A 26,860-nucleotide genomic window follows, 5' to 3' on the forward strand; every position below is an offset into this window, starting at 1 on the left:
TAAAGCTATAAAAAGATACTGACTTGGTCAGATAAAGTTTCCTCTGCTTTTAATTTTAATAAAGTATTATGTATATGATTTCTTTTTACCTATTATATATATGCATCTATTGTTTTCTCACTGGTAAATATGGGACAGACATTTTGTTAGAAGGTTAGTAGTGAGTTAAATTTTCACATTTCTAAGGATACTCTTGAGTTGTTGAATATATTTTAAAATGTGTATAATAATCACTTCAAACTATTTAGGTAATCAACTGTAAATTATGTTTTGGTATTCTCCAGGGACAATGGCCTTAGAGCTATTGAGAATTTGATGCAGAAGAAGGGGAAATTTGATTACATACTGTTAGAGACCACTGGATTAGCAGATCCTGGTAAGAAGTGAGATTATTAATAACCAGAATATAGTTCTGTGATATATTATAAATAGATGTATTAGAGGAATATCTAAAATGAGTATTAAAGCTTTCCTTAGGGTTAAAACTTTTTTTGGTTTAAAAGAGGAAAAGTACTCAGTTGCCATTTTCTTTGGCAGATGAATGAATGGTCAGAGTATTGTTTGGTACTTTTAAGCTGTTAATAGAATTTGAAGTTTTATTGATTGACTTAGGATTATTTGTAAGAACAGAAGTTGTTAAAAATATAGACATGTAGGAAAAGCAGAGACGTTCTACCTCTGAGTATAGTTGTCCCTTGGCATCCATGGGGTATTAGTTCCAGGACCTCTGAGGATACCAAAATCTATGAATGTTCAAGTCCCTTATATAAAGTAGTGTAGTATTTGCCTATAACCTATGCACATCCTCCCATATACTTTAAATCATCTGTAGATTACTTATAATACCTGATACAATGTAAGTGCTGTGTAAGTAGTTATTAGACTGCATTGATAAGGGAATCATGACAAGAAACTCTAAACTCTACTATGGAAAGCTGCACAGAGTCAACCTGTTTCTAACAATGGGTTTCTGTTACCTTCTTACCAAGCTCCAATTCTTGATAAAATCTGCTTATTTTCCCCAAATAACTTTTAGATAAAATCTTTATTTTCAGTTTGCATAACAGTTAGTGCTTGTTCTGTGAATCTCACCCATACCATTATTATTATTTTTTAATCTGGGTCTCTGGCATTGGGGCGATTTGTAAAACTATATTAAAGTGTTTGGGGGTAATTTACTAACAGGTCATAGTTATCCAAAAGAAATATTGAAGTATCCTGAGGGTTCAGATGTGATCAGTGGTTATTGTACTTAAAACAATTACATAATAACATCATCCCCATGTTTACAGAGTAGTATTGAATTAGGCTATTTTGGTCCTTATAGTAGACATGGATTTTTCGTACCTTTCTGATAAATCTGAGTGATGATAGGACTCAGACTAATATGTTGGTGTTAAATATTATTTGAATCTGGTAAGAAAGAAAAATATATTGTATGCTTTTTATTAGAAATAGCAAATATCAGTTTATTTCATCATAGCCAGTTTTGCCACTTTATAGACAAAAACTCGATACTTTTGAGAGAGTTTAAAGTGATTCAACTTTTCAGAGGAAGAAAGAAAAACTAAAGGTCACAGAGAAAGCTTTTCTACAAATTGTAGTTATAAAAAATGTTAATGTTTCTTGCTTTTAACTTTCTTTACAATAATGATTTTATTGTTTGGGTAAAGATGGAACATTCATTGTAAAAAAAATTTAAATACCTAAAAAATACAAAGAAGAAAGTTGAAAAGTAATCATCTCACTATTGTGATATACAAGTAGGGGCTGGGCATGGTGGCTCATACCTGTAATCCCAGCACTTTGGGAGGCCGAGGCAGGTGGATCCCTTGAGGCCAGGAGTTCAAGACCAGCCTAGCCAACATGGTGAAATCTAGTCTCTACTGAAAATGCAAAAACTAGCCAGGTATTGTGGCACACGCCATAATCCCAGCTACTCAGGAGGCTAAGGCACCAGAAAGCTTGAAAGCTGAGAGGCAGAGGTTGCAGTGAGCCAAGATCACACCACTGCACTCCAGTCCGGGCGACAGAGCAAGACTGTCTATGTATGTATATACACATATATATATATATATACACACACACATACACACACACACAAGTAGGTAAATTTTATTCCGGGGATCTCTCTATGCCAGTGCTACTTGGTAGTATGTTGAATGGCAGGCAGCCTCAGCCTCAGCTGGGAGCTTGTTAGAAACGCAAATTCTTGGCCGGGCACGGTGGCTCAAGCCTGTAATCCCAGCACTTTGGGAGGCCGAGACAGGCGGATCACGAAGTCAGGAGATCGAGACCATCCTGGCTAACATGGTGAAACCCCGTCTCTACTAAAAAATACAAAAAACTAGCTGGGTGAGGTGGCGGGCACCTGTAGTCCCAGCTACTCGGGAGGCTGAGGCAGGAGAATGGCATAAATCCGGGAGGCGGAGCTTGCAGTGAGCTGAGATCTGGCCACTGCACTCCAGCCTCGGCGACAGAGCGAGACTCCGTCTCAAAAAAAAAAAAAAGAAACCTAAATTCTTGACCTCCAACCCAGATCTACTGAATCAGAATCTCTAAGGGAGGGGGTCTAGCAAGCTGTTTTAATAAGCCCTTCAGGTGATTCTTATACTGTACAGCCATACCGCAGGAATCACTACAGTAAACTGAATGTCACAATAGAGTGAGTAACACACATGTTTTTGTTTCCCATTGGATATAAAAGTTATGCGTTTTGGCCTGTAGTCCCAGCTACTTGGGAGGATCACTTGACAGGAGTTTGAGGCTGCAGTGAGTCATGATTGTACCACTGCACTCCAGCCTGGATGACAGCATGAGACCCCATCTCTTAAAAAAAAAAAAAAAAAAAAAAAGCTGTGTTGTGTTTATACTGTACTGTAGTCTGTTAAATGTGTAATAGAATTGTCTAAAAAACATACCTTAATTAAAAATATTTATTGCTAAAAAATGCTAACAATCATCTCAGCTTTCAGCAAGTCATAATCTTTTTGCTGGTAGAGGGTCTTGCCACAGTTTAGGGTGCTGACCAGTCAGGGTAGTGGTTACTGAAGGTTGGGGTGGCTGTGGCAATTTCATAAGATAATAATGCAGTTTGCTGCATTAGTTGACTCTCCCTTTCATAAAAGATGTCTCTTTAGCACATGATGCTATTTGATAGCATTTTACCCACAGTATAACTTCTTTCAAAATTGGAGTCAGTCCTCTCAAAGCCTGCTTTATCAATTAAACTTCTGTCATATTTTAAATCCTTTGTTGTCATTTTGACAGTGTTCATAGCATCTTCACCAGCAGTAGATTCCATCTCAAGAAACCACGTTTTTTTCCTCGTCCCTAAGAAACAACTTCTCATTAGTTAAAATTTTCTTATGAGATTGCAGGAATTGAGTCACATCTTCAGACTCCCCTTCTAATTCTAGTTCTTTTGCTGTTTCCGTCACATCTGCAGTTATTTCTTCCACTGAAGTCTGGAATCCCTTAAAATCATCTGTGAGGGCTGGAATCATCTTTCAGACTCTTATTCATGTTGATATTTTGATCTCCCATGAATCACAAATGTTCTTAATGGCATCTAGAATGATGAATCCTTTCCAGAAGGTTTTCAATTTACTTTGCCCAGATCCATCAGAGGAATCACTATCTATGGCAGCTATAGCCTTATGAAATATATTTCTTAAATAAGACTTGAAAGTCAAAGTTACTCCTCGATCAGTGGGCTGCAGAATGGATGTTGTGTTAGAAGGCATGAAAACAACGTTAATCTCCTTTGTACATCTCCATCACAGTTCTTGGGTGATCAGGTGCGTTGTCAATGAGCAATAATATTTTGAAGGAATCTTTTTTTTTCCTAAGCAGTAGATCTCAATGGTGGGATTAAAATAAGCCATACTGTAAACAGTAAACCATGCTGTAAATAGATGTGCTGTCATCTAGGCTTTATTATAGAAAATAGGCAGAGGAGATTTAGCATAATTCTTAATGGCCCTAAGATTTTCAGGATGGTAAATGATTATTGGCTTCAACTTGAAGTCACCAGCTGCTTTAGCCTCTAACAAGAGGGTCAGCCTGTCCTTTGAATCTTTGAAGCTAGGCATTGACTTCTCTTTAGCTATGAAAGTCCTAAATGGCATCTTCTTCCAAAAGGAGTCCATTTAATCTCCATTGAAAATCTGTTGCTGGCCAGGTGCGGTGGGTCACGCCTGTAATCTCGGCACTTTGGGAAGCCGAGGTGGGCAGATCACGAATTCAGGAGTTCGAAACCAGCTTGGCCAACATAGTGAAACCCCATCTCTACTAAAAATACCAAAAATTAACCTGACGTGGTGGTGGGCACCTATAATCCCAGCTAATTGGGAGGCTGAGGCAGGAGAATGGCTTGAACCCAGGAGGTGGAAGTGGCAGTGAGCCGAGATTGAGCCATTGCACTCCAGCCTGGGCGACAGAGCAAGACTCCATCTCAAATAAATAAATAAATAAATAAATGAATGAATGAATAAATAAATCTGTTGCTTACTGTAGCTACTTTCATGAATGATGTTAGCTACATCTTCTAGGTAACTTACTGCAGCTTCTGTGTCAGCACTTGCTGCTTTCCCTTGCACTTTTATGTTATGGACATGACTTCTTTCCTTAAATCTTGTGAACCAATCTCTGCTACCTTCCAACTTTTCTTCTCCAGCTTCCTCACCTCTCTCAGCCTTCATAGAACTGAAGAGAGTTAGGGTTGATCTGAATTAGGCTTTGGCTTAAGGAATGTTGTGGCTTGTTTGATCATCTATCCAGACCACTTCATATCAGCAATAAGGCTGTTTTATTATCATTTGTGTGTTTACTGGAGTAGCACTTTTAATTTTCTTCAAGAACTTTTTGTTTGCATTCACAAGTTTGCTAACTGGCTCAAGAGACCTAGCTTTTGGCCTCTCTTGGCTTTTAACATAACTTCCACACTAAGCATGACCATTTCTAACTCTTGATTTAAAGTGAGAAACGGGTGACTGTTCCTTTCACTTGAACACTTAGGGGCCATTGTAGTGGATTAATTGGCCTAGTTTTATGTTGATCATATTCTTTATGTTGTCATGGTTCTGTCATAATTCTTTTCGTTCTATATTTTAATAGTTTTGGTGCTCATTACCAGTACTGTTGCTTCTCCATTTCTGAGTTATTCCATCTCCTGATTGAATTTCGTTGTCAGGCAATCTTTTCAAGTTACAGGTACAGCATTCTTTGGGTTCTTACACACTTCATTTGTTGAAAATATTTGTCTTTTGTTTTTATATTACTTGAAGGATTACTTGGCTAGGTATAAAATTTATCAGTCACACTTTTTTCCCCCTCAACTCTGTAAATGTTGTTCCATAATCTCCTAGTGTTTGATTAGCTGGATTTCTTTGTCCATTGTTTTCTCCTTTTATTTGGAAGAATTTGTGAGTCTCTGAGTTTCAATGCTTGCTGTTTTCTTTAATGCTTAAGAATGTCTGCCTATTGCTTTCATTCCTGAAAAACAACTTGCCAGGAGGTAATTTTGTTTGGAAACACTTTCATTAGAACTTTGTGGTCACTGTTTTATTATTTTGGGACATCTAGTGTTACTGTAGAAAAGTCTGATTTTCCCCCCTCCCTCCTTGAAGCTGCTTGTTTTTTGTTGTTGTTGTTGTTGTTTTAAATCTAAAATACCTGAGAGTTTTTTCTTTATTTTTGAAATTCAGTAATATAAACAAGATATACCTAAGTGTCACTTATAATCATTTTTTCCTATTGCCCTTAGTTCTTCTAAGAACATTTTCCTTGTTTATTACCATGAATACTTTTTTTTTGGTCAAATTATTGGATCCTCTACTTCATGACACCAGTTTTTTAATACTGAAATTTCTTTTGTTCTCCGTATGTATTCTAATTGCTTTGATTTGTCTTTTACCTTTGCATTTACTGTGATCATCTGAAGTCTCTCTTTTTGTTAATAATTCTGTTTTCTCCAGTGTCTGTTCTGTTTTTGATATTTTAATTGAATTAATTGGTTAAGTCATTGTGTTATATAGGCTCTAAGTTTCTTTAGCACTACAAACGCATTTTCATCTTATTCTGCTGCTTCTTGCTTTTGAGCTTGTTTTTATAGGGTTGTATTGTTTTTAAGTTCTTTATTATGATGAAGTTGCTCAGAATTTTCTTTAGTTTTTTTTGGGTTATGTATCCTTCCAGAATGGGTTTTTTGCCCCTTGTGTGCCCTATTCATTTCTTCATTTTTTGTTCTTTCTTGCCTTTTATTCCCTGTATGTGTGTGTTTCTTTTTGTCAGGCTGTAATACATATGCATACATGTTTCTTCTTGATATGAGAGAACTTATATGTGGTGCTGATGGGAAATATTTGTAATACTCCACTCTCCTTACCCAAGTTTGTTTTTCTCCTGAACCCTAGTTTGAAAGCTATATATTGTTGGAGTGGAGGGAAAGAGAAGGGAAAAGTGGTGTTTGAGAGAGCCAGATGGGGCAATGTGGCTTTTAGGCTCTGCTCTCTTGAAGTACCAAGTATTTCCCTCTTGGTTCTACCCAACTGCTTATGAATAAAATTCCTATGCCTTGTATGGGGACATCATTCGGCCTCAGACCTCTCATTTCTCTTTGCTCTGAGCCCTAGAATGTGACCTGACCTTCTCCTTCCCAAAGCGTGGAGATGGTTAAAACTTACTCTGGAAGTTTTTTTGTTGACTTTTCCCTGTATTGCTTATTCATTCCTTGGCTCTACTTTTTGCCATTTTGGAATGTATTTCTGGTAAGTGTTTAGGATTTTGTAAATTATTTCCCTACAACCTCTTATTGGAGGTCGGGGTAGAGTTGGGAATGACCATCAGTCACACATAACTTTGTTGCTTATTTTGACTATCAGGCTTCAAAATTTTTGGCAGGCCCTTTTATATTTGGTTGCTGCTAATAAAATGTTGGCCTTTTTGTTTTATTTTTTATTTTTATTTTTTGTTTTATTAGATTTTGAAGAAGGGAGATTCTAAAATCTAGTTCAGATTTGCTCAACATCAGCACAAATAACTTTGGGTTGGATAATTATTTGTTGTGAGGAGGTTGCCCTGTGCAGAGTAGGATATTTAACAACATCCCTGGCTTCTACCCACTAGATGCCAGTAGTATTCCCCTAGTTAAGGCAACCAAAAACATCTTCAGACATTGTGAAATATTCCCTGGGGAGAAAAGCACCCTGGTTTGAGAGCCATTGATCAATTTTGTTCATTCATCTTTACTCCTCCTCCTAAATACCTACATCCAAATTTTAAATAGATCTTTCTTGTATAGTCTGGCAAGTATTATATCAAAGATAAATACCAGTTTTACAAAAAAGCATTAATACACTCTTACATTTCAACTTAAGAGGCAAATATTAACAGTAGGATTTATGAACTATTTATTAGAATAAAAATCAATGAATTTTTTAGAATTACAAAATGATTTATGTGTGTTAGATATTTTACTGAGTGAAAAAAATAATGCTTTTTTAAATGACTTATTGTTTGGAGTAGTGATATAGTAGATTTAATTCTTCCCCCTCATTAATTAAAATCGTGTTTTAGTCAAGAAAGTGAACAAAATTCTTATTGGCAATTCAGTTGTTTCCCATTTCGGAGACTGACACTCTCCAGTTCTCAGTTAAATAATTGTCATGGTAAAGTAATTTCCTTGAAAAGAACGGACATTGATTCAGCCCCTGTTACTCACAAATCCTATTTGAGTCAAATTGGAAAACTATTAAGTTTTTGGGAAAAAAATCAATAGTTATCAGGAAACCATTAGATCTTGTGGCCCTTGCTATATCTTGCATGAGTAATCACTGTAAACAGCTGACAGGTATTTCATTGTTGACACAGAGTAATGCTTGAGGGACCACATCTTGTCAGAGTAGGTGGACAGCTTTAGACATTGGAATGAGTTTGATTATCCTTGTTTTTCTCCTACACTCATTCTTTTAGACAGCCCTGTCACTAACTGGGCCTATGATGCTTTGAAAAATCAAATACTTTCCTTGCTGTCAGTTTGCTTTTTCTTGTGTTATGGCATACTAATCAGGGTATGTGGTTTGGTACTGAACCAGTTTCTGTCAAAAACAAGTTTTAATTTATTATTTAGGAATAGTTTTTCCTCAGAGCCAGGTTTTTATACAGTACTAAATAAATAGTGTGAGAAATAATTAGTAATGCCATAGAGTATATAATTTTACTTATAGTTCTACACAGATTACAAGTAAATTTTTTTTGGACAAGTGATTTTGGAATTATCTATGTTTTGTTTTCCTTTTCCTTTAGAGTGATAATTCACTGTTTATGATCTGAATGATTATCATATTAAAGAGATGAGAAAATAAAAATAAGTCTGATGTGCACAAAGCCATACTGCTTAAATTGTTTGATAATATCTGTTATTATTATGGCATCGGTAGAAGAATGATGTTTTGTTTATATGTGGTAAAAGTTAGTCTCTTTTAAAGGAAATAACAAGAGGGATAGAAATGGAATGGGTATAAATAGTAAAAGATTCTATCGCTATAATTCCCTTTTGCTATAAATAGTTAAAGTTTCTATCACTATAATTTCCATAAGAAGATACATGTTTACCTGTTAATTTCATCAGGGCAAATTAAAACATGGATAGAATCATGTTTCTCAGTGTTAAGAAATATTTTTATTTGATGAATATTATATATTTTCAGGTGCAGTGGCTTCTATGTTTTGGGTTGATGCTGAATTAGGGAGTGATATTTATCTTGATGGTAAGTTAAAAAACAATTTTCTTTTTTCTTGTTTTTTTTTGAGACAGAGTCTTGCTTTGTTGCCCAGACTGGAGTGCGGTGGCATGATCTCAGCTCGCTGCAACCTCTGCATCCCGGATTCAAGCAATTCTCCTGCCTCAGCCTCCCGAGTAGCTGGCGTGCCATTGTGCCTGGCTAATTTTTGAATTTTTAGTAGAGACGGGGTTTTGCCATGTTCGCCTGACTGGTCTTGAACTCCTGACCTCAGGTGATCCGCCAGCTTCGGCCTCCCAAAGTGCTGGGATTACAGGCATGAGCCAACACACCCTGCCTCTTTTGTTCCTAAGTAAAATCTTTATGGTTAAGCTTATTGTTGTTCATTCATATTATAACTTTAATTCCTTGCATTGTTGTTCTTTTCACACTTTAATTTAATGATGAAGTCTGTGTTCATATAGATTAAAAAACCTGACAGTGGTGGAACTGGATGTCACTCAACTCCCAATTTAGTGCTTCTGCTAAGGTTTTGTTTAAAAAAAAAAAAAAAAAAAAAAAAGAGGATTTTCTGTATCCTCTGTTGTTTGATTTATGTACTTACTATAATATTAGAGTCTTTTATTTTAATCTGCCAGGCAATATGAAGATCGTATTTTTGCTCTTATTTTCTCTTGAAGATAAGAATTAAATACTCCTCCCTTACTTTATTTACCTTAACACTTTTGGGCAGTCTACTTTATAAACTTATAAATGATATGCTTTCATTTAAAATAGAATCTTTCTTAGTTAAGCAACTATGTTTTCTCCCTTTCTCTTTCCCTTTTTCACGTTTTTAAAAACCAGTCTTTTTCTTTTTCAAAACTAAGAATCATTAAGAAATTTAAGAATTATTAAATGGGCCCCATCATTGAGCTCTAATATATATGGCATGTAACTGGTTGAATTCCTTAGGCATAATTAAACTCATTCTGTTGTTATTAGCATGTATTCAGAGATTGCTAAATGAATTGGTAGTCTGGAAACTTAGGCATATGTTATGTAAAACATTTTTATGAGTTGGATTTGGATTTGGTGAGAGATGTTAGGAATGGTATCCTAAGATGTCTTATTATTTAGGCAATAATTTAAATGTTAAGAAAATCTTGATTTTGATTATGTGAAAATAGACTAGAAATAACCTGTCTTAAGTACTTACCACATTTGACTATGTTATGAAATTTGACTTATATTTTGGATTATAAGCTTTCTCAGTGCCAAGGAAATCTTATTTTTCATATTTATTTAATTTAAAATTTTTATTTGTTTGATATCTTCTCTAGTGCCTTAAAATAATTCTAGCCACTCAGTACATACTTGAAATGCATTGACTTATTACTGGAATTTAATTAAATGGCAGCACTGGCAAGAGAAAAACAGTACATTGTTTTATTGAGTAGTATTTGTGAACTGAAATAGGTTAGTTTTAATTTTCATTCTCAAGTGTGGTTGCACAAATATTAATAAACACTTTTTTTAAAAAAAAGGTGATTAAAATGTTTTCTCCTTTGTAGGTATCATAACTATTGTGGATTCAAAATATGGATTAAAAGTAAGTTGAAAGACTGCTATGAGTGGCTCATTGTTGAGAGCTAGGAATATGGGGGTTGATTGTTTAATTTTCTTTATGTTTATATCTGAAATTTTCTTTAACAAAAACTTTCTTCAAAAATATACCCTGAGCAATAGGTGAAATTTGTGTTTTAATTACTAGTTTGTGTTAAATATTTCTTGTCTATTACTCTGAGTTTGATTTGGTGATAAAATTTGGAATTATAATTTGTAATAAGCATATGGGGTTAGGATAGAGTTTAGTATGTATAACTCTTCACAAGGATTCAACTCCAATATTGATAAGTTTTTCTGTTCCATAGAAGAAACTGAGATTGATAAAGCATCTGAGATCTTATTTTTCTTGTTAAATTGCTATTAAACACACACAGGAAATGAGTTTTTTAAAAATATTGAAGACCTAGGTGATGGGTTAATAGGTGCAGCAAACCACCATGGCACACGTTTACCTATGTATGCATATCCTGAACATGTACCCTGGAACTTAAAATTTAAAAACTACATATTGAAGAAAATTAGGATATATACATAGGATTAGTAAGAAGACTCTCTCCATTAAAAGGCATCTTGCATTGCTTCTTGGTCTTTTGGCTAAGATCAAGTGTAAAAGACATCCTGCTATGAATGTTTTTGTTAACTTCTAAGGTCCTTAAATACATTTAAATAAAGTTTAATTTATAAAGTGCATTTAGTAAGATCTTTAAAAGTATGTTGTTACATACAGTAAAGTAATATTTCTCAACTCCCCAAGTGAAATACCACTAAAGGCAGAAGAGAATGAAATTATCCCACCCACTGACTTGGTCCCAATCTGAGCATATGGATAGGGCCCAAAGCAGTAAGTTCTTAGAAGTTTAAATTCAGTGTTAAAAAATTTGTGTCTGTTTTGTATCCAACCTCATAATGTATCTGAACGTGTTAATTTTTTTTTTTTTTTGAGACAGAGTCTCACTCTGTTGCCCAGGCTGGAGTGCAGTGGCACAATCTTGGCTCACTGCAACCTCCACCTCCCAGGTTCAAGCGATTCCCTTGAAGCGAAACCTCAAGCCTCCTGAGTAACTGGGTTTACAGGTGCACGCCATCACACCCAGCTAATTTTGTATTTTTAGTACAGACGGGATTTTACCATGTTGACCAGCCTGGTCATGAACTCCTGACCTCAAGTGATCCACCCGCCTCAGCCTCCCAAAGTGCTGGGATTACAGGCGTGAGCCACCGCGCCTGGCCTGAACTTGTTAATGTTTAAGTTTGCTTTTTTCCCCCAAATCTTTGCTGAAATTATGCTCTTAGGGGATATGTCAGGTTTGTCAAATAGTTACCAATACCTCTTCTCTGGGCCTTCTCTCCCTCGTTGATAGAGTGCCCTAATTTGAAAAGCTTGGAAGACAACTTTTTTAGAGTTTAAAATCTCAATTTATGAATTTATGAATATAATGTAAGAATCAAAGAATGATCCCAAATACAGTATTACAGTTTCACTCAGAAAAATTCCAATGACTGTTGGAAATCGTATTTCTTGCAAAATGCTTATGGAGGTAGCAAAAAATCCCAAGTTATTTATTTTGAGTGTTTATTATAGACATGTTTGAATCTATCTCTTCCATAAATTTATTACAAAATATGATATACCTATGTGACAGATAACTGCTAAGACTTTTTTTTTATAGACTTAAAATGCCATGCTGAAAGTCAAACTGTTTATGTATTTTATGATTATAGGAATAATTTTGTATGTATAGCTGAGTATGGAAAAGAGTTCAATAGAATCTATTATCAGCATGATTGAGGCCAAAAAAACAAAGCAACATTCTGAATAATGCAAACACAGTAAACGTTTAACCTCCTGCCACCTTGAGAAAACCTCTTAAATTATTAAATCAATATACCTACACAAAACTGACACACTGTCAGGATAATGGAAACTTTAGATTTTCTAAGTCGGATGCCAGATAAATAACTTTGCCTTGATGTAAAGAATTTTCCAACTTGTCCAATTCCTCTGGTTGCAAAGCTTGACCTCAGTAGCTGCTTGTGATTCAGAGAATTCTGAGGCAGTACAAGTAATGACACTTGGATAATGGGCAGCAATTTAAGAATGTCATGCTTCACAGAGCCAGCCCATCACAAGTAAAGCTGAGAAATGGTACCCTGTGGCCGGCCAGCCAAATTGAAACTGAAGTGGTAATTGATATCATGGGGTATCACTCTAATGGGATTGTCACCCATTGATCTGAAATATTCATTTTTTAATCATAGGCAAGGAATTGGACAACTTAAAATGACAGCTCTCTATTCTCAGGACTTGACACCCAGGCTACTGACGTTGTTCTTTTCAGTTCTACAAATGTGACAGCATTTAATGCAATAGAAGCAATGAATGAAGTTACCCAGAAAAGGTCAAGTGAGAGGTTTCTTCTTGGTTCCTCTGTTATATTGCACAATCTGTTGAAACAATTCAGTCAGAAAACAGTTGGCTTGGAAAAGGCCAGAACAATAAATAGACTGATATTATGCAATAATTTTTTAAAAACTAAAATAGTGTTAGGTCTGTAACCAATCCATTTGAAAGAAATAGTTCCTTCCGGCTGCTGCGTTTTAAAAATGACACCAGACATTTTTGACACTAGATTTATTTCCACTCTGGTCAACAGTAGTGTTCTTTCACAGCCAGTGAGTTTGAAGATAAGTTTTTTCTTTTCTTTCTTTCTCTTTTTTCGGTCCAGCTTCTTTCTTTATTTCTGCAGAAAAGGACACTCTGAAGCCCTTCATGAAGTTATGTCTACAGTGGTGTTATTTCAGAGAGTTCCTTTGTTTCTCTCCCTAACCCCCCCAAATTTATTGAGGTATAATTGACAAGTAAAAATTACATATATTTAAGGTATACAATGTGTGAATTACATTATAAAACAATCGAACTAGTTAACATATCCATCACTTCACATTTTTTGGGGGGGGAGGGGCTGGTAAGAACAATTAAGATCTATCTCTTAGCAGATTTCAAGTATACAATAGAATTAACTACTGTCATCATGCTCTAATTAGCTCTCCATGACTTATGCATCCTGCATAACAAACTTAGTACTCTTTGACCAACATGTCACACCACTCCCTTTTAATTTCCTGTGTTTTTTGTGGTAAGTTAAATTGGGGTTTTGAACCTTAGCCTTTTGAATATGTTGGATTAATTAGTACCAAAATTATTTTTGTCTTTTTTGATATATAAGCAAAAGCCATAGTTCTTAAGCAGAGATAAGGAATAATTTGGACATCTATGTAATATAAAATATTTTAAAAATATTTTGCAAAAATTTTTTCTGCATTTACTTATACAGGTGAATAGAATGCCAAAATTTCCATTTTGCTTTATTTTATAAATGAAAGTTGTCTGACTTAATGACCAAATGGTATATAATGTATTATTGGAGAATGTTCTTTTGAATAGAAGACATTGGTTTTATACTTTTTTGCAGAGTTTGACTTGGGAAGGTAGGAAGTCATATGAGGGAAATGCAGGGCTGATGTCTAAAGAAAATAAATGTTAGTATGCACTTATTTTTTTAAATGTTTGTATAGTTTTCCTATGTGCGTAGGAGAGAACATTTATCCCTTCTGCTATAATTGTATATGATTACATAGAATTTTAATAGAGTTGTAAATATTGGCAGGCTTTCATTTGGGGTGATTTTCATTTATTTTTGTATTTGATACTTTCTGACTGCCTGGAGGTAGTAAAACATTAGTCTACCACTGTTAGCTTTGAGTGAAGAATTCTAATATTTTGGAGAGGTAAATACATTTAAAACATTGTACATTACCATGTGAAACTACCATTTTATTAGTTACATTTAGGCATGGAAATGCAAAAACAAATCTGTAATTCTTCTGTCATATCATTTTTATGCCTCACAAATTCATAGCCAAGTAGACCCAATTTCATATGTTAAAAATACTTCCATAAGATCAATAATATAATATCTTGAAAAATATTTCAGTTTGAAAAGACTTTCAGTACTATAGGATAATTCAGAGGCTGATGCCTTGCCAAAAATATATCTGTTAAGTAGATTTACTGTTAAATGGGAAGAGATTTGTTGCTGCATGTTATATGGCATTTTTCATGTAACATCTTTTGTGTATCCCCACAACAGGAGGTGTTAACTACAATTCATTCAACAAATATTTGTTGAGCCTGTGTGCCAGGCACCATTCCAAGGTCTGTTAACAGCCTTACTATCTAGAGGCAGAGTATATAACAATAGGACTTGTTGTAGCCTCAGGCCAAGATGAATTATGAAAAAAAAACTTGGTCTTTTGGCATGGAATGATTTTTGATACAATACTTGCCAAGTTCTGTGACTTCCGTAATTGCAGAGTGGGTATGCAGTTGAACAAGATTTTGCCTGAAGTATAAGTATCATTGCCATGATTTTATTTCAGTTTTGTTTTCCTCAAAATAGAATTTGCTAAACTTTTAGAAGGAAAAAATGTTTCTTCTATAGACCTAATCAAGCTTGTTAAATAAAATTATTACCTGCTTGCTCTTAGGTTCCAAACTCTTCAGATACTCCTAATGATCATCTCCCCATGAGTTATGAAACGGGCTTGGCTCTGATATATGATTATTAACTTTTGTGTAGCATTGTACACAGACTATTTGATGTGACATGAAAGTTTTCACAAAGACTTTATAATTATGTTCATTTTACTTGATGGGTGTGTGTTCAATTAAAAAAAAAAAAGTCCCTGTGATTGTATATAAAATATAGTATTCTGTGATGAGGAGGATGTTAGATTTAGTTTCTTCCTTTATAAATGAAAATATCCTTCTCTCATAATTGTTATGAAAGCTAAATGAGAAAATATATATAATTTATAAAGTTAAATTCAAGGATTTAATTCATTTGTAAAGTTGGCTTCAAATATAGAGTATTACTATAATCTAGTTGCCTCTAAACCTCAGCAGCCAGCTTTTTATTGTGACAGGGAACCTCTATTGAGGTTTGAGGTAATGAGGGTAAAAATGTAATTTCCCAGAGAAGAAGCTTGTGACATTGATGACTTTAGGGATGTAAACAGGATTATGAGGGGGGAAAAAAAAGAAACACAAAAAACCTTGCCTCCAGAGAGATGAAAACTACCACATGGGCTCTAAGTCTGTGTCAAAATATTTTTTGGAGTTAGCCTGACTCTGGAGAGGTCAGTAAAATAAATGGTTACACTGAGAGGCCAGATTAGCAAGTATGGGTTTCTAAATGATAAACTGCTTATAGGCTAGAATCAGAGCTGAATCAGCCCTCTGACCACTTATTTGTTTCTAGGGTGTTTGAAAGGCCTAGTACTGAGTTCATGTGGTACATGATTGTGGGCTGGGGAGAAGGGAGGTATATTAGATTCTAAGAAACTATATTTCAGTGGTTATCCTTTTTTTTTTTAAATAAGTAATAATGAATATTTAGAACAAGAACTGTTTTGTAAGAAGGAAAATACCTAAAATCTGAACTAATCTTCTGTGTTTTTATGACATTATGTGAATCAAAGGGGTTTTCCTTGTAAGTGAAAGAAAAAGTCAGGAGTATGAAATCCTAAACCCTCTTCCTCCGCCTATAAAACCCTACAGGTTCAGTTGTAGAAAAAAATTGCAAATGGGGAAGAAAAATGCTTTCAGCTAGAAAATTTAGTTTTGAATTTGTGTACTCAGTAACAGAACATGTTGAAATTTTTATTAGATGCAAGAAGATGTCTCTAAAGTAAAATCCTTTGTGTTGACATTAGATTTTTTATTGTATTATAGTAACTTTATTCAAACTTTATTTTGTTTAGCATTTAACAGAAGAGAAACCTGATGGCCTTACCAATGAAGCTACTAGGTATTCATATTTAAAGTATATATTGATCACTGGCTAATTGTAAAGAGAAAAATCACTAAGGTGAAAACCAAAAACAAACTAAGAAATTTTAAAACATAGTCAAGGAAAATTTATTTTCTTTTTTCCCATAGTTGAATTATTGCTATCTATTTATAATGATCTGATAACTAAACTTTTACTTAAAATCATTTTTGTCGTAGCATAAAGTGAATGCTGAACACAGGAGTTCTGTAATTTTGAGGAACTCGGGAAATATTAACATTTAAAAAATTTTTTTGTTACACAATTTCTTTGGGATTGAAGATTTATATATATATATAATTATTATTATTATTTTTGAGACAGAATCTCACTCTGTCACCCAGGCTGAAGTGCAGCAGATCTTGGCTCACTGCAACCTCTGCCTCCCAGGTTCAAGCTATTCTCTTGCCTCAGCCTCGCAAGTAGCTGGGATTACAGGCACCCGCCGCCATGCCCAGCTAATTTTTGTATTTTTTTTCTTTTTTTTTTTTTTGGTAGAGATGAGGTTTCACCATGTTGGCCAGGCTGGTCTTGAACTCCTGACCTCAGGTGATCCACCCGCCTCCACCTCCCAAAGTGCTGGGATTACAGGCATGAATCCACTGCGCCCGGCCTAACTTAAGTATTTTTGTAACTTTTTTCCTTATGAAAATATGGTTATTATAGAAAATATAAATAAGCCAAATAGAAAATAGCAAAATTGGATTTGTGATGTACATACTATTGAAACCTGCTTTTTCAGTGAACTAAAGTTAATTTAGTTTTGAGAATTTAGTTGTATTCTTTGAGATAAAGCATAAGACCCTGAATAATTAAGGAAAATTGAAAGAATTTCCAGTTTTACTCTCCTGTTAAGGAAAAATAGAGCTTCTGATTATTATCATCTACTTTGTTATCTAGCATTCAGTCAACTGGATTCTTTGCGGAGATAATATACAGCATATTTATAGTGATAAAGAAGAAATTTTTGCAATATCCTGATACATCTTCTGAAGTATAGCTTTTTTTTTTTAAGAAATGGAGTCTTGCTATGTTGCCCAGATTGGACTTGAACTCCTGGGCTTAAGAGATCCTCCTTCCTCAGCCTCCTAAGTAGCCAGGACTATAGGTGTGGTCTACTGTGCCCAGCTCTGAAGTATAATTTTCAGAAAACCTGTTTAATAGGTTTTTTAGTATTAAGTGAACTTATTCTATGTCTTTGAAAATTTTGGTAAATATTACAGTATTTTAGTACATAAACTCTTCTTATTTTCACCATATTGGATATCTGAATTTTATGCTTTTCTTCACAAAGAAAATTATGAGTTTAAAATCATCCTTTTGATTGTAAACTTTTTGAGACTTATCTGTGTAGCACAAGAGTAGCAAGTAAGAGAACTTAGTAAATACTTTGCGAATGGGTAATGTGAAATCTGAACTTGTATAGTAATGAATGCAGTTCATTCCCATTGAAAAATTAGCGGATTAGGAGTAAACTGAATCACTCCTATAGAGCACTATGTAATTCTTAACTGATACATTGATCTACATGAGGTGTTTAATTTATTTATTTTTAATTTGTTAACATTTCTCTTTTGATGTATTAATCTGCATGTGTGTATGTTATTTTAAATTTCTTAATATTTCTTTTTGTTTGCTATTTTAGGCAAGTTGCTTTGGCAGATATCATTCTCATCAATAAAACAGACTTGGTTCCAGAAGAAGATGTAAAGAAATTAAGAATGACAATTAGGTACAAAATGATAAGTGTGTTAAGTGCCTACAGATCCATATTGTATACACAGAATATTTTTTACTCTGATTGTTGCTCTGTAGAAACTTAAGGTACAAGGTTGACCTGCTTCAAGAACCATTAGGGAATCACATATATTGTTGATGGCTAATTGTTATATAAATAGTAATGCATAAAATTAGTCCCCAGTGCTTGCAGAATATAGTTTATAGTTAATAGACTGATATTCAGGGTCTTCTCACTCCATCCTTCTTCTCCTGTCTTCTCTTTGACTCTTTCCTAATGTCAGCCTTCCCTAACTTTACCCAGGATGGTTAATTCACTTTCCCATGGATGCACCCTGCCACTTCCTGTCTTTACTCATAATATATTCTCACTCTGCCAATCTTTGAATTCTTTCTTGTTCTGTTTTTTTTTTTTTTTTTAATTTATTCTATAGAGCCTATTCTGTCTCTCCCCCACGCCTATGTGAAGTCTTCCCTGACTCAAGTGGTCTCACTTTTCCCTGGACTCTCATTGACTTCATCTTCCTTAACTGTCAACCATGCCTTGTCTTCCAGCTTTTTTTTTTTTTTTTTTTTGAGATGGAGTCTCGCTCTGTTGCCCAGGCTGGAGTGCAGTGGCGCGATCTCGGCTCACTGCAAGCTCCGCCTCCTGGGTTTACACCGTTCTCCTGCCTCAGCCTCCCGAGTAGCTGGGACTACAGGTGGCCATCACCACGCCTGAAGTATAATTTTCTTTATACTTTAGACTGAAGGCTAGTTTTTTTTGTATTTTAGTGGAGACGGGGTTTCACCATGTTAGCCAGGATGGTCTCGATCTCCTGACCTTGTAATCCACCCGTCTCGGCCTCCCAAAGTGCTGGGATTACAGACGTGAGCCACCGCGCCCAGCCCCAGCTTGCTTTAATATCTTCTTTGTCCATAGCCAAGGCAGATCAGCATAGGACAATCAGGACAATATGAATGATGCTCAAATACGTGCTAACAGTCATTTTGCTGACTGTTCTGGAGACTCCCATTCCTTTTGAAAACAAAGATGGACTTTTCAAATGAGGTTATAGTTCAGGCACTTTGTTTTGAATTATTTTGTAAGACCTGAACTAACAAAAGCCCTATACAGAGAGACATTTGGTAGCTATTATTATTGGTTATCTTTAATGTGTACAATGCTTTGAGCGTGATGCCTCAAAATTACTATTCTTAGTATTTGTAAGTTCTACTGACATCAGATTTTGAATCTGTCATCTCAGTTCATATAGTACATATGATAAATTGAATCAATAAAGGTAAGGCTCATTAGATTATTTGCAATGATTAATGATTGTGGAAGAAAGAAATTCATATTTTTTCCACATATTTCATCTTATTTTAATAGTAAAGTCCTTAAACTTTACTATAAACAAAATATAATGTCTCCATGTGAAGGGTAGGTATTGTTGCATCGTGTTGAAGATCACACGGACCTTGGAATCTGCTTGGGTTCTAATCCTTGGTCTGTTTCTCATTGTCTTAGGGAGCTTGTTTACCCTTTTAAAGCCTCCTCTGTAAAAGGCATAATGCCTATCATAAGTTTGTTTTGAGTATTACATGAGACAATGTTGGTAAACTTTGCACAGTACTGACACATAGTAAGTGCTCTGTTAGCTATTATTATGTAATTTTTTTCTTAGCTTACATAGTAAGTTCAAGGTATAGTAAAAAAGGTAAGAAAGAAAAAGATGGCTGATTTTGAAAAGGTGAAAGTGATGAATGAAGATTGCTTTTACATTTTTTGACACTGGTCTTCTAATCTTGTTTCTCTTCAAAAATCTTGTGCACCATTGTGATTGCTAAGAAGAACACAATCTATTTAGCAAACGTTTTTGGCATAAAAGGAATGATGATTATTACTTGGCATTTATATCCTTATAGAGACCTAAGCTAAATCTCTGACACTGACAATATTGACTATTAGCCAGCTTGTTAACAGTACTAGAAATGAATTTGGAAGAAGCAATTTGATAAATTACACACCCTTTTGGCTTTTACCCTCCCTTTATATCAGACTTGTGACTGACTCAGAATCATATTTGGGGAGTTGATAAAAGGTAAACATGTTTGAGAGGGAATAGCCATCAGACTATAGAGTGTATTCAAAAAAGAAGATTAAGAATTTTGTAAAATAGTGGAGAGACTTGCCTCAGAATCATTATATGTAGGAAGCCTTACTCATGAGAACAAATTTGAACAAGTAGCAAGAATCTTGGGTAAGTAACCCTAAAGACAATTGAATTCATGATAGAGAATTGACGATTGATGATAGACAATGGAAAAGATATAGATGAAGTATAAAGTGTGTTGAAAAGATTTTAACAGGTACTTTTGGTGCCGTACAAAGCCATATTTTATAGTATCAAAAGAGGGAGAACAGGCATAATGGGTAGAGAGCCTAGTTAGGGAACTGAAGAGGTTATTCTATAAAGGAACCTGGGATGTGTGACTTAGAATTACTGTGAATACTAAGGACAGGCTGGGGGCAAAGCCACTTACAACCAGGTTTTTATTTTTAGTGTGTATATAGCCATTTCTACTATGTATGCCTGAGGAAGAAAGTGACCACCGTAAAAATTTTGAGTATCTACTCATTTTTAAGAACATTAGGATAACTGACTACTTATGAATGACTTTTTCTAAAGTGAAGCATCTTTTTATTAATCACAAAGTAGCCCTTAATCTGACAGTTGTGCGAAGTTTTGTATATACGTTTTATTGATGTATGAATGGAATATATGTGATTTATGGTTTGAAGGAAAATCATAATTATTTTTAAAGCAAGTTTTGTTTTTCTGTTTTTAATTTTTTTAAATATTTTTAATAAATAAACACAGATGTATTTGTGTATGCTTATTTCCTGTTTTAGAAATAATGTACTTTGTATACTTTTTTAAAAAGTTAATTTTTACTTTTAAACTTTGTCTTCCTCATTTATTATTTATTTCAGATCCATAAATGGACTAGGACAAATCTTAGAAACACAGAGATCAAGGTACTTTTAAAAAGCTATTCCTAATATACTAACAACAAATCATTTTAGTTATTAATAATAAACATTAAGTAATTGACAAATACACTTGATTCTAATATAAGAAAGACATAAGTGCATTTAAAAAGAATTGGATCCAAAATGTTATTTGGAATGCTCTTAATAAGTTAGTTTGGCATATTTAGCTAGCACATTTGCCTGTCTTTAAAACTTAGATTACAAAGCCATGATAACACTATGTAAGTGTTTGCTTAAGGAGGAAGAAAAGACTTCTAAACACTCAAGAGGATAACTCAGTACAGAAATCTGAAGAAGTATATTGAGGAATCTTCTCTTAATTTGAAGTCTTTAAATGGCTTTTTAATATTTTAAAAGCTTTCTTAGTGTTTCATAGTTGCCAAAAAATACATGGAGTCTTTATTTTACCGTGAAGTTCCTGACAAATTCTTTTATTAAATTTTGATTTTCATTTTCTTTAGGTTCTGTTCCTAAAACATCTGTGAAGTGTATTTCTGTAGATTAAACTCTGTTTTCCATTGAATGTTATCTTAATTTCAGAAAATTTCTGTGCAGGGTTATTTTGTTAAACTCATTTTTTTTTTTTTTTTTGGTGAGAAAGGCTCAGCAGCTGATAGACTCAGCAACAGGCAGCCAGGAGCTCTGAGACTCACAGCTGGCAGTCTAGTTCAATTCAGTCTGTACTTGAGAGATTCTTTCTTTGGAAGTACAGCAGAGGCCTTAGGTGAGTGGCTTGTCTGCTATGGCAGAGATTAGAGGTGCTGACAGACTGCCCTAAGTGTTAGGCAGCAACAGCAGCAGCTGCTTATATGCATGTGAACAGCTGGGGAATTTGGTATGCATTCTCAGGAGCCACTCATCTGCTGGTAGAGGTAGCAGAAGAATGCCCTTAGTGTAAGTCTTCTACAACTATACACCAAATGTGCTCCCCACATTTCAAATTCCATTGTAGAAAGTCTCTGATAATCTCATTTATACCATGAGCCATTCCTCAGTATCTGTCTTCTTCCTGTTAGTGTTCTACAATTCATTTCTCCTTAATTTTTCTCTTCTTTACAAAATGTCACACAGACAAGTGCATAATACTTAAAGAAGCTTTTAAAAATAATGGTCATAAATAGCTTTGGTTCTCTCTTAATATTCGTGTTTATAAACATTTTCAGTCAAGTCTCTTCTTTTGTTTTCATTTTGGAAATATCCATGTCCTGAATAAAAGTTTCATCTTGATTAGTTTATTATGTAACAATTTAGTTTGACATTTCTAACTTTTATTTCTAATATTTGCTTTATTATAGAACAGTAAACATGCAGTGATTGATTTTTGTTACTTCAAGTGGATGAGTGAGCAAGTAACTAAAATCTTCTGTGAATTCTTCTTCAGTGTATGGAGGTTGCCAATGCATCTGAGAATCTAGGGACTTTCTGAAATAGTACTTCCTTGCTATGAGGACTGAAGTTGGATTAGAATCCTTTTCAATGAAGATCAGATGTCCTGAGTAGAATTCTTATTATTAGGTCCTGAATCTTACGTTAAATATTCTCTCAAATTCCTTGAGGCATAGCAATTTGAGCTTACCAGTTTAGAAACTGGAGATTTGGGCTGGGTGTGGTGGCTCAGCCTGTAATCCCAGCACTTTGGGAGACTGAGGTGGGCGGATCATGAGGTCAGGAGATTGAGACCATCCTGGCTAACATGGTGAAACCCCATCTCTACTAAAAATACAAAAAAATTAACCGGGCGTGGTGGCGGGCGCCTGTAGTCCCAGCTGCTCGGGAGGCTGAGGCAGGAGAATGGCATGAACCTGGGAGGCGGAGCGTAGAGCTTGCAGTGAGCTGAGACTGCACCACTGCACTCCAGCCTGGGCGACAGAGTGAGACTCCATCTCAAAACAAACAAACAAACAAACAAAAAAAAACTGGAGATTTGATTCACAAAATAGTCAAAGTCACTCTTATAGAAGTTTTGTTTTATTGTTTGTTTCTTAAAAATTTTTACTATCGTGTAGCTGACAAGTACTGACAATAAACTGCTATAAGCATGTGTAGGAAAAGGCTCACCTTGAGTAGTTAAGAGTAAGGAAAAGGAATAGTGTGTAGCATCGTCTTATTGGTAAGACTTAAGTTGATTTACTAGCAAATGGAAGTACTAGTGAACCACACAGATTTCAGATATAGAAATAAAAGATGAGAAGATGTGTCATTTTAATCTTCTCTAGACTTTTTCCTAATTTTTAGAAATGTAAGTGGACTGAACAGAGGAAAACCAAAACACAGTTGGTCAATAATAAGTTAAATTAATTTGACAAACTGCCTGCTATGCATTTCATAGCATTTTAAGGACTATTTAAGCAATGGATAAGGCAAAAGCTGCCTTTAAGGAGATCAGTCATTGGGGGGAAACAGAGAAGCAAACAAACAAAAAGGCAACATATTAGATACTAATATAAATACAAGAATTTTAAAAGCACAGAGTTCTATAATAATAGGAAAATAGAGGGAATGATTACTCAACTTTTCTTGAAAAAGAGTCAGGAAAATATTGACCGAGAAGGCAGTCATTGACCTAAGTCTTAAATAATGAGTAAGGCTTTTACAGATGAACGAGGGTAGGGACATTTTCCAGGTATAAGGAAGATTTTGTATTCCGGGGACCTTTGAATATTTTAGAATGGCTAGAAAACTTGGTATTATGTAGCACAGAAAAAGTGGTATGACTGAAGAGATAGAAAACTTACCACAAAGGGTCTTGAATGCCATGCTACATAGTTTGGATTTTCTTTGGTAGGGAGCAAGGAGTTAGTGAAGGGTTTTAAAAGCAATATGACTCTTGGGAGGTAGATTCAATGTGGGGCTAATCTCTGAGGTATAGGAAATACAGGAAAGAGGAGCAACAGGTCGGGTAGTGGTGGAAGTAGGTTTGGAAAATGTGATTAGTTTTGTAAACATTTTTGAGTTTGAAGTGCCACTGGGGAAGGCATTTGGAAATTTATTTCTAGAGTTCAAGACTGAGCTATCATTGCCGTTTGCTCAGCTATTTACTGAGCTATCTACTGTCAATTGGAGATACTGGATACTTGGATTGGCTGTTTGTGAGACTCACTGGAGTTTGAAGAGATGACCATTGGAAAATATCCCTAAGTAGTAGCTGCAATTCCAGCCCCACCTTGGAGAGCCAAAAGGCTCTTTGTTTTCACTCTCCTGTCCTTAGTCTTAAGCTACTTAAGCAGCTTTTAGACATAGAGAAAATTGAAAGCATCTCTTTTAGGAAAAACATTAGGTGCTTCTAGAATAGAGAGTTCAAGATATTAGGGGAAAAATGAACTTTTGAAGCTTTTTCTTTCCCTTTTTTGTTTACTTCATTCTCTTATTCAGTTTTAAAATGCTGGTAATGGTTTTTTGTTTTGTTTTGTTTTGTTTTGTTTTGTTTGTTTGTTTGTTTTTTGGCTATTTTAATGCTTTGGAAAAGATCTGATAGTTTTATCTCCAAAGGAGGAAATTAATTTGATGCCATGGAAATTAGTTTTCTAGCCATATGCCTTGAATGAGTGAAGAATTTCTTTTTCATGGTGGTACTAAATTTGAGGAAAGCTATAGAAACTTTCATCTGGAAGCTTACACTTTTCTTCTTTATTGAAAATTTGGTGAGAGACTTGGATATTTTATTATTTTCTGTAAAAGAGTGTAATTTGTTGTACAGATCTAATAGTGATCCTTTTTTTGGAAGTATGGAAAGAATCTGAGTATAAAGCAGACTTACCTCTGGATGACATGTATTCTCAAGGACACTGTCACAGTGAAACAGTTTATTTAGAAGCTTATGTTTCCAAATTGTTGAATCTGATATTCACAAAATTGGCATGTGTAAACTTTATTAAACTTTAAGCTGTTTCTTAAGATGAAGATGACAAACTTGGAGGGAAACTCCATTCATTTGGTTTATTTTTGTTTTTTTTTATTTTTTTTTATCTTTTTGAGACAGAATCTCACTCTGGTTTGAGACAGAATCTCATTCTGTCCCCCAAGATGGAGTGCGGTAGTGCGATTTCGGCTCACTGAAACCTCTGCCTCCTGGGTTCAAGCAATTCTCCTGCTTCACCCTCCCTGTAGCTGGGATTACAGGTGGGCGCCACCACACCCAGCTAATTTTTGTATTTTTAGTAGAGATGGGATTTCGCCACATTGGCCAGGCTGGTGTCAAACTCCTGGCCTCAAAGTGATCTGCCTACCTTGGCCTCCCAAAGTGCTGGGATTACAGGCATGAGTCACTGTGCCCCTCATTTGTGACCTGTCAATATAAATATGCTTAGTAGTGGAGGGAGGGGTGGGGAGTGAAAAAGGAAATATGTTTAATATTAAGACTTTGGCCTCTTAGTGTAAACTGATATTCAAAAATTTCTTCATAGAACGTTTGCTTCTTTGCTTGATCATTTTTCTAATTCTGTAAATCTGAAATGCCCAGAATTTGAGTTGTTGTTATAGTCTATTAACATAGAATTTTGGAGTAGTGAGATGGGAATTTGTCTGCCTTTTGCCAAGACAAGCATTCGTAATCTAACACAGTATTGTTGCCACGAGTATGAGTATGTGATAGACTGTTGAGAATAAACAAAGCAGGCACAGTTGGTCAGTCCTAAGATAAAGGAGATGTTTTTTCTTATATGTTTGTACATTAAAAAAAAAAAAAATCTTGAATCTGACCAATGATTTTTTTTTTCCTTGTAAGAAAATTTAACAAATGTTTGGCAAGCTTCTGGAATCTAAATTTGAAATTATACATTTGTCATTTTCTTTAAACATTTCTTCACCTTAACTTTGACGATGGAGAAATCACTATCCTCTGCTGTATTTTTTTTTTTTTCTGTGCCAGGCTGGAGTGCAGTGGTGCAATCTTGGCTCACTGCAACCTCCACCTCCCAGATTCAAGTGATTCTCCTGCCTCAGCCTCCCGAGTAGCTGGTACTATAGGCGCGTGCCACCACATCCAGCTAATTTTCATGTTTTTGGTAGAGACAGGGTTTCACCACATTGGCCATGGCCAGGATGGTCTTGATCTCTTGACCTTGTGATCCGCCTGCCTCAGCCTCCCACAGTGCTGGGATTACAGGCATGAGCCACCGCGCCCGGCCTGTCCTCTGCTGTTTTCTGAGCTTATGTTAAAATTATAACTCAATCACCAGTCTTTATAAATTTGCTTTTTTATATTTAAACCAAACCTAATGCTAATTGTGATGTTAGTCTCACCTGATTTGAATCATTGAATTCAATTAAATAAGTTTAATTATCATTAAATAATTCTAAGAGAAATGATGTCTATTCGGATGGCGGGAATTTTCTTTCTACGTGCAGCCCCATTCTGAATGAATGAAATCAAATCACGTGAAGATCAAGGTCCTAGAGTAACTTAATATTTTGTACATTGGTTATTTGACTTCTCGTTTTTATATTACATGTTATATCAAGGGAGGGGGAATAAAAGAAATGCAAAAATTGCAGAGGTATTTGGAATGTACCTATTTGTTAATTCTATTTGTCATTCCTTTTGTTTAATCTTTTGAGTAATAAGCTGCTTGGAAAAGTTTCTGTTCTTTAGCTGATTTTTTTTTAGCTATAAAAATGTACTTGGAAAGCTCATAAATTTCAGGATTGAAAAGATAATTGAAAGTTTTTTTTAAAAAAAGCTAATTCATTGAAGTAATAACCAAATAATTTTCAATCTTGATTCAACTGTGATTCAAATCTTATATCATTTGCCCACTTCTATGAATTTTTTGTATAAAATTTTTTAAGAGTCAGAGTTTTTTTTCTTGATTAATTGGATGTATTTTCACAGAATTTCCAGCTGC

General features: G+C 34.9%; 1 protein-coding gene across 4 annotated transcripts in view; it reads left to right on the top strand.

Annotated features, from left to right (window-relative positions):
* The window catches only part of CBWD1 (COBW domain containing 1), a 60,117-nt gene that overhangs the window by 13,879 nt on the left and 19,378 nt on the right, over window positions 1-26,860 (top strand). For 2 of the 4 annotated variants that reach the window (XM_023213225.1, XM_023213226.1), the window contains exons 6-11: window positions 285-376; window positions 8,712-8,771; window positions 10,298-10,335; window positions 16,176-16,222; window positions 17,889-17,975; window positions 20,958-21,002. In XM_023213225.1, coding sequence (XP_023068993.1) covers window positions 285-376; window positions 8,712-8,771; window positions 10,298-10,335; window positions 16,176-16,222; window positions 17,889-17,975; window positions 20,958-21,002 — 369 coding nt within the window. The remainder of the gene's footprint in view (window positions 1-284; window positions 377-8,711; window positions 8,772-10,297; window positions 10,336-16,175; window positions 16,223-17,888; window positions 17,976-20,957; window positions 21,003-26,860) is intronic. The other 2 variants (XM_023213227.1, XM_023213228.1) reach the window with 1 other exon arrangement.

Source organism: Piliocolobus tephrosceles, chromosome 14 (assembly GCF_002776525.5).
Source record: "Piliocolobus tephrosceles isolate RC106 chromosome 14, ASM277652v3, whole genome shotgun sequence".
Classification (NCBI taxonomy): domain Eukaryota; kingdom Metazoa; phylum Chordata; class Mammalia; order Primates; family Cercopithecidae; genus Piliocolobus; species Piliocolobus tephrosceles.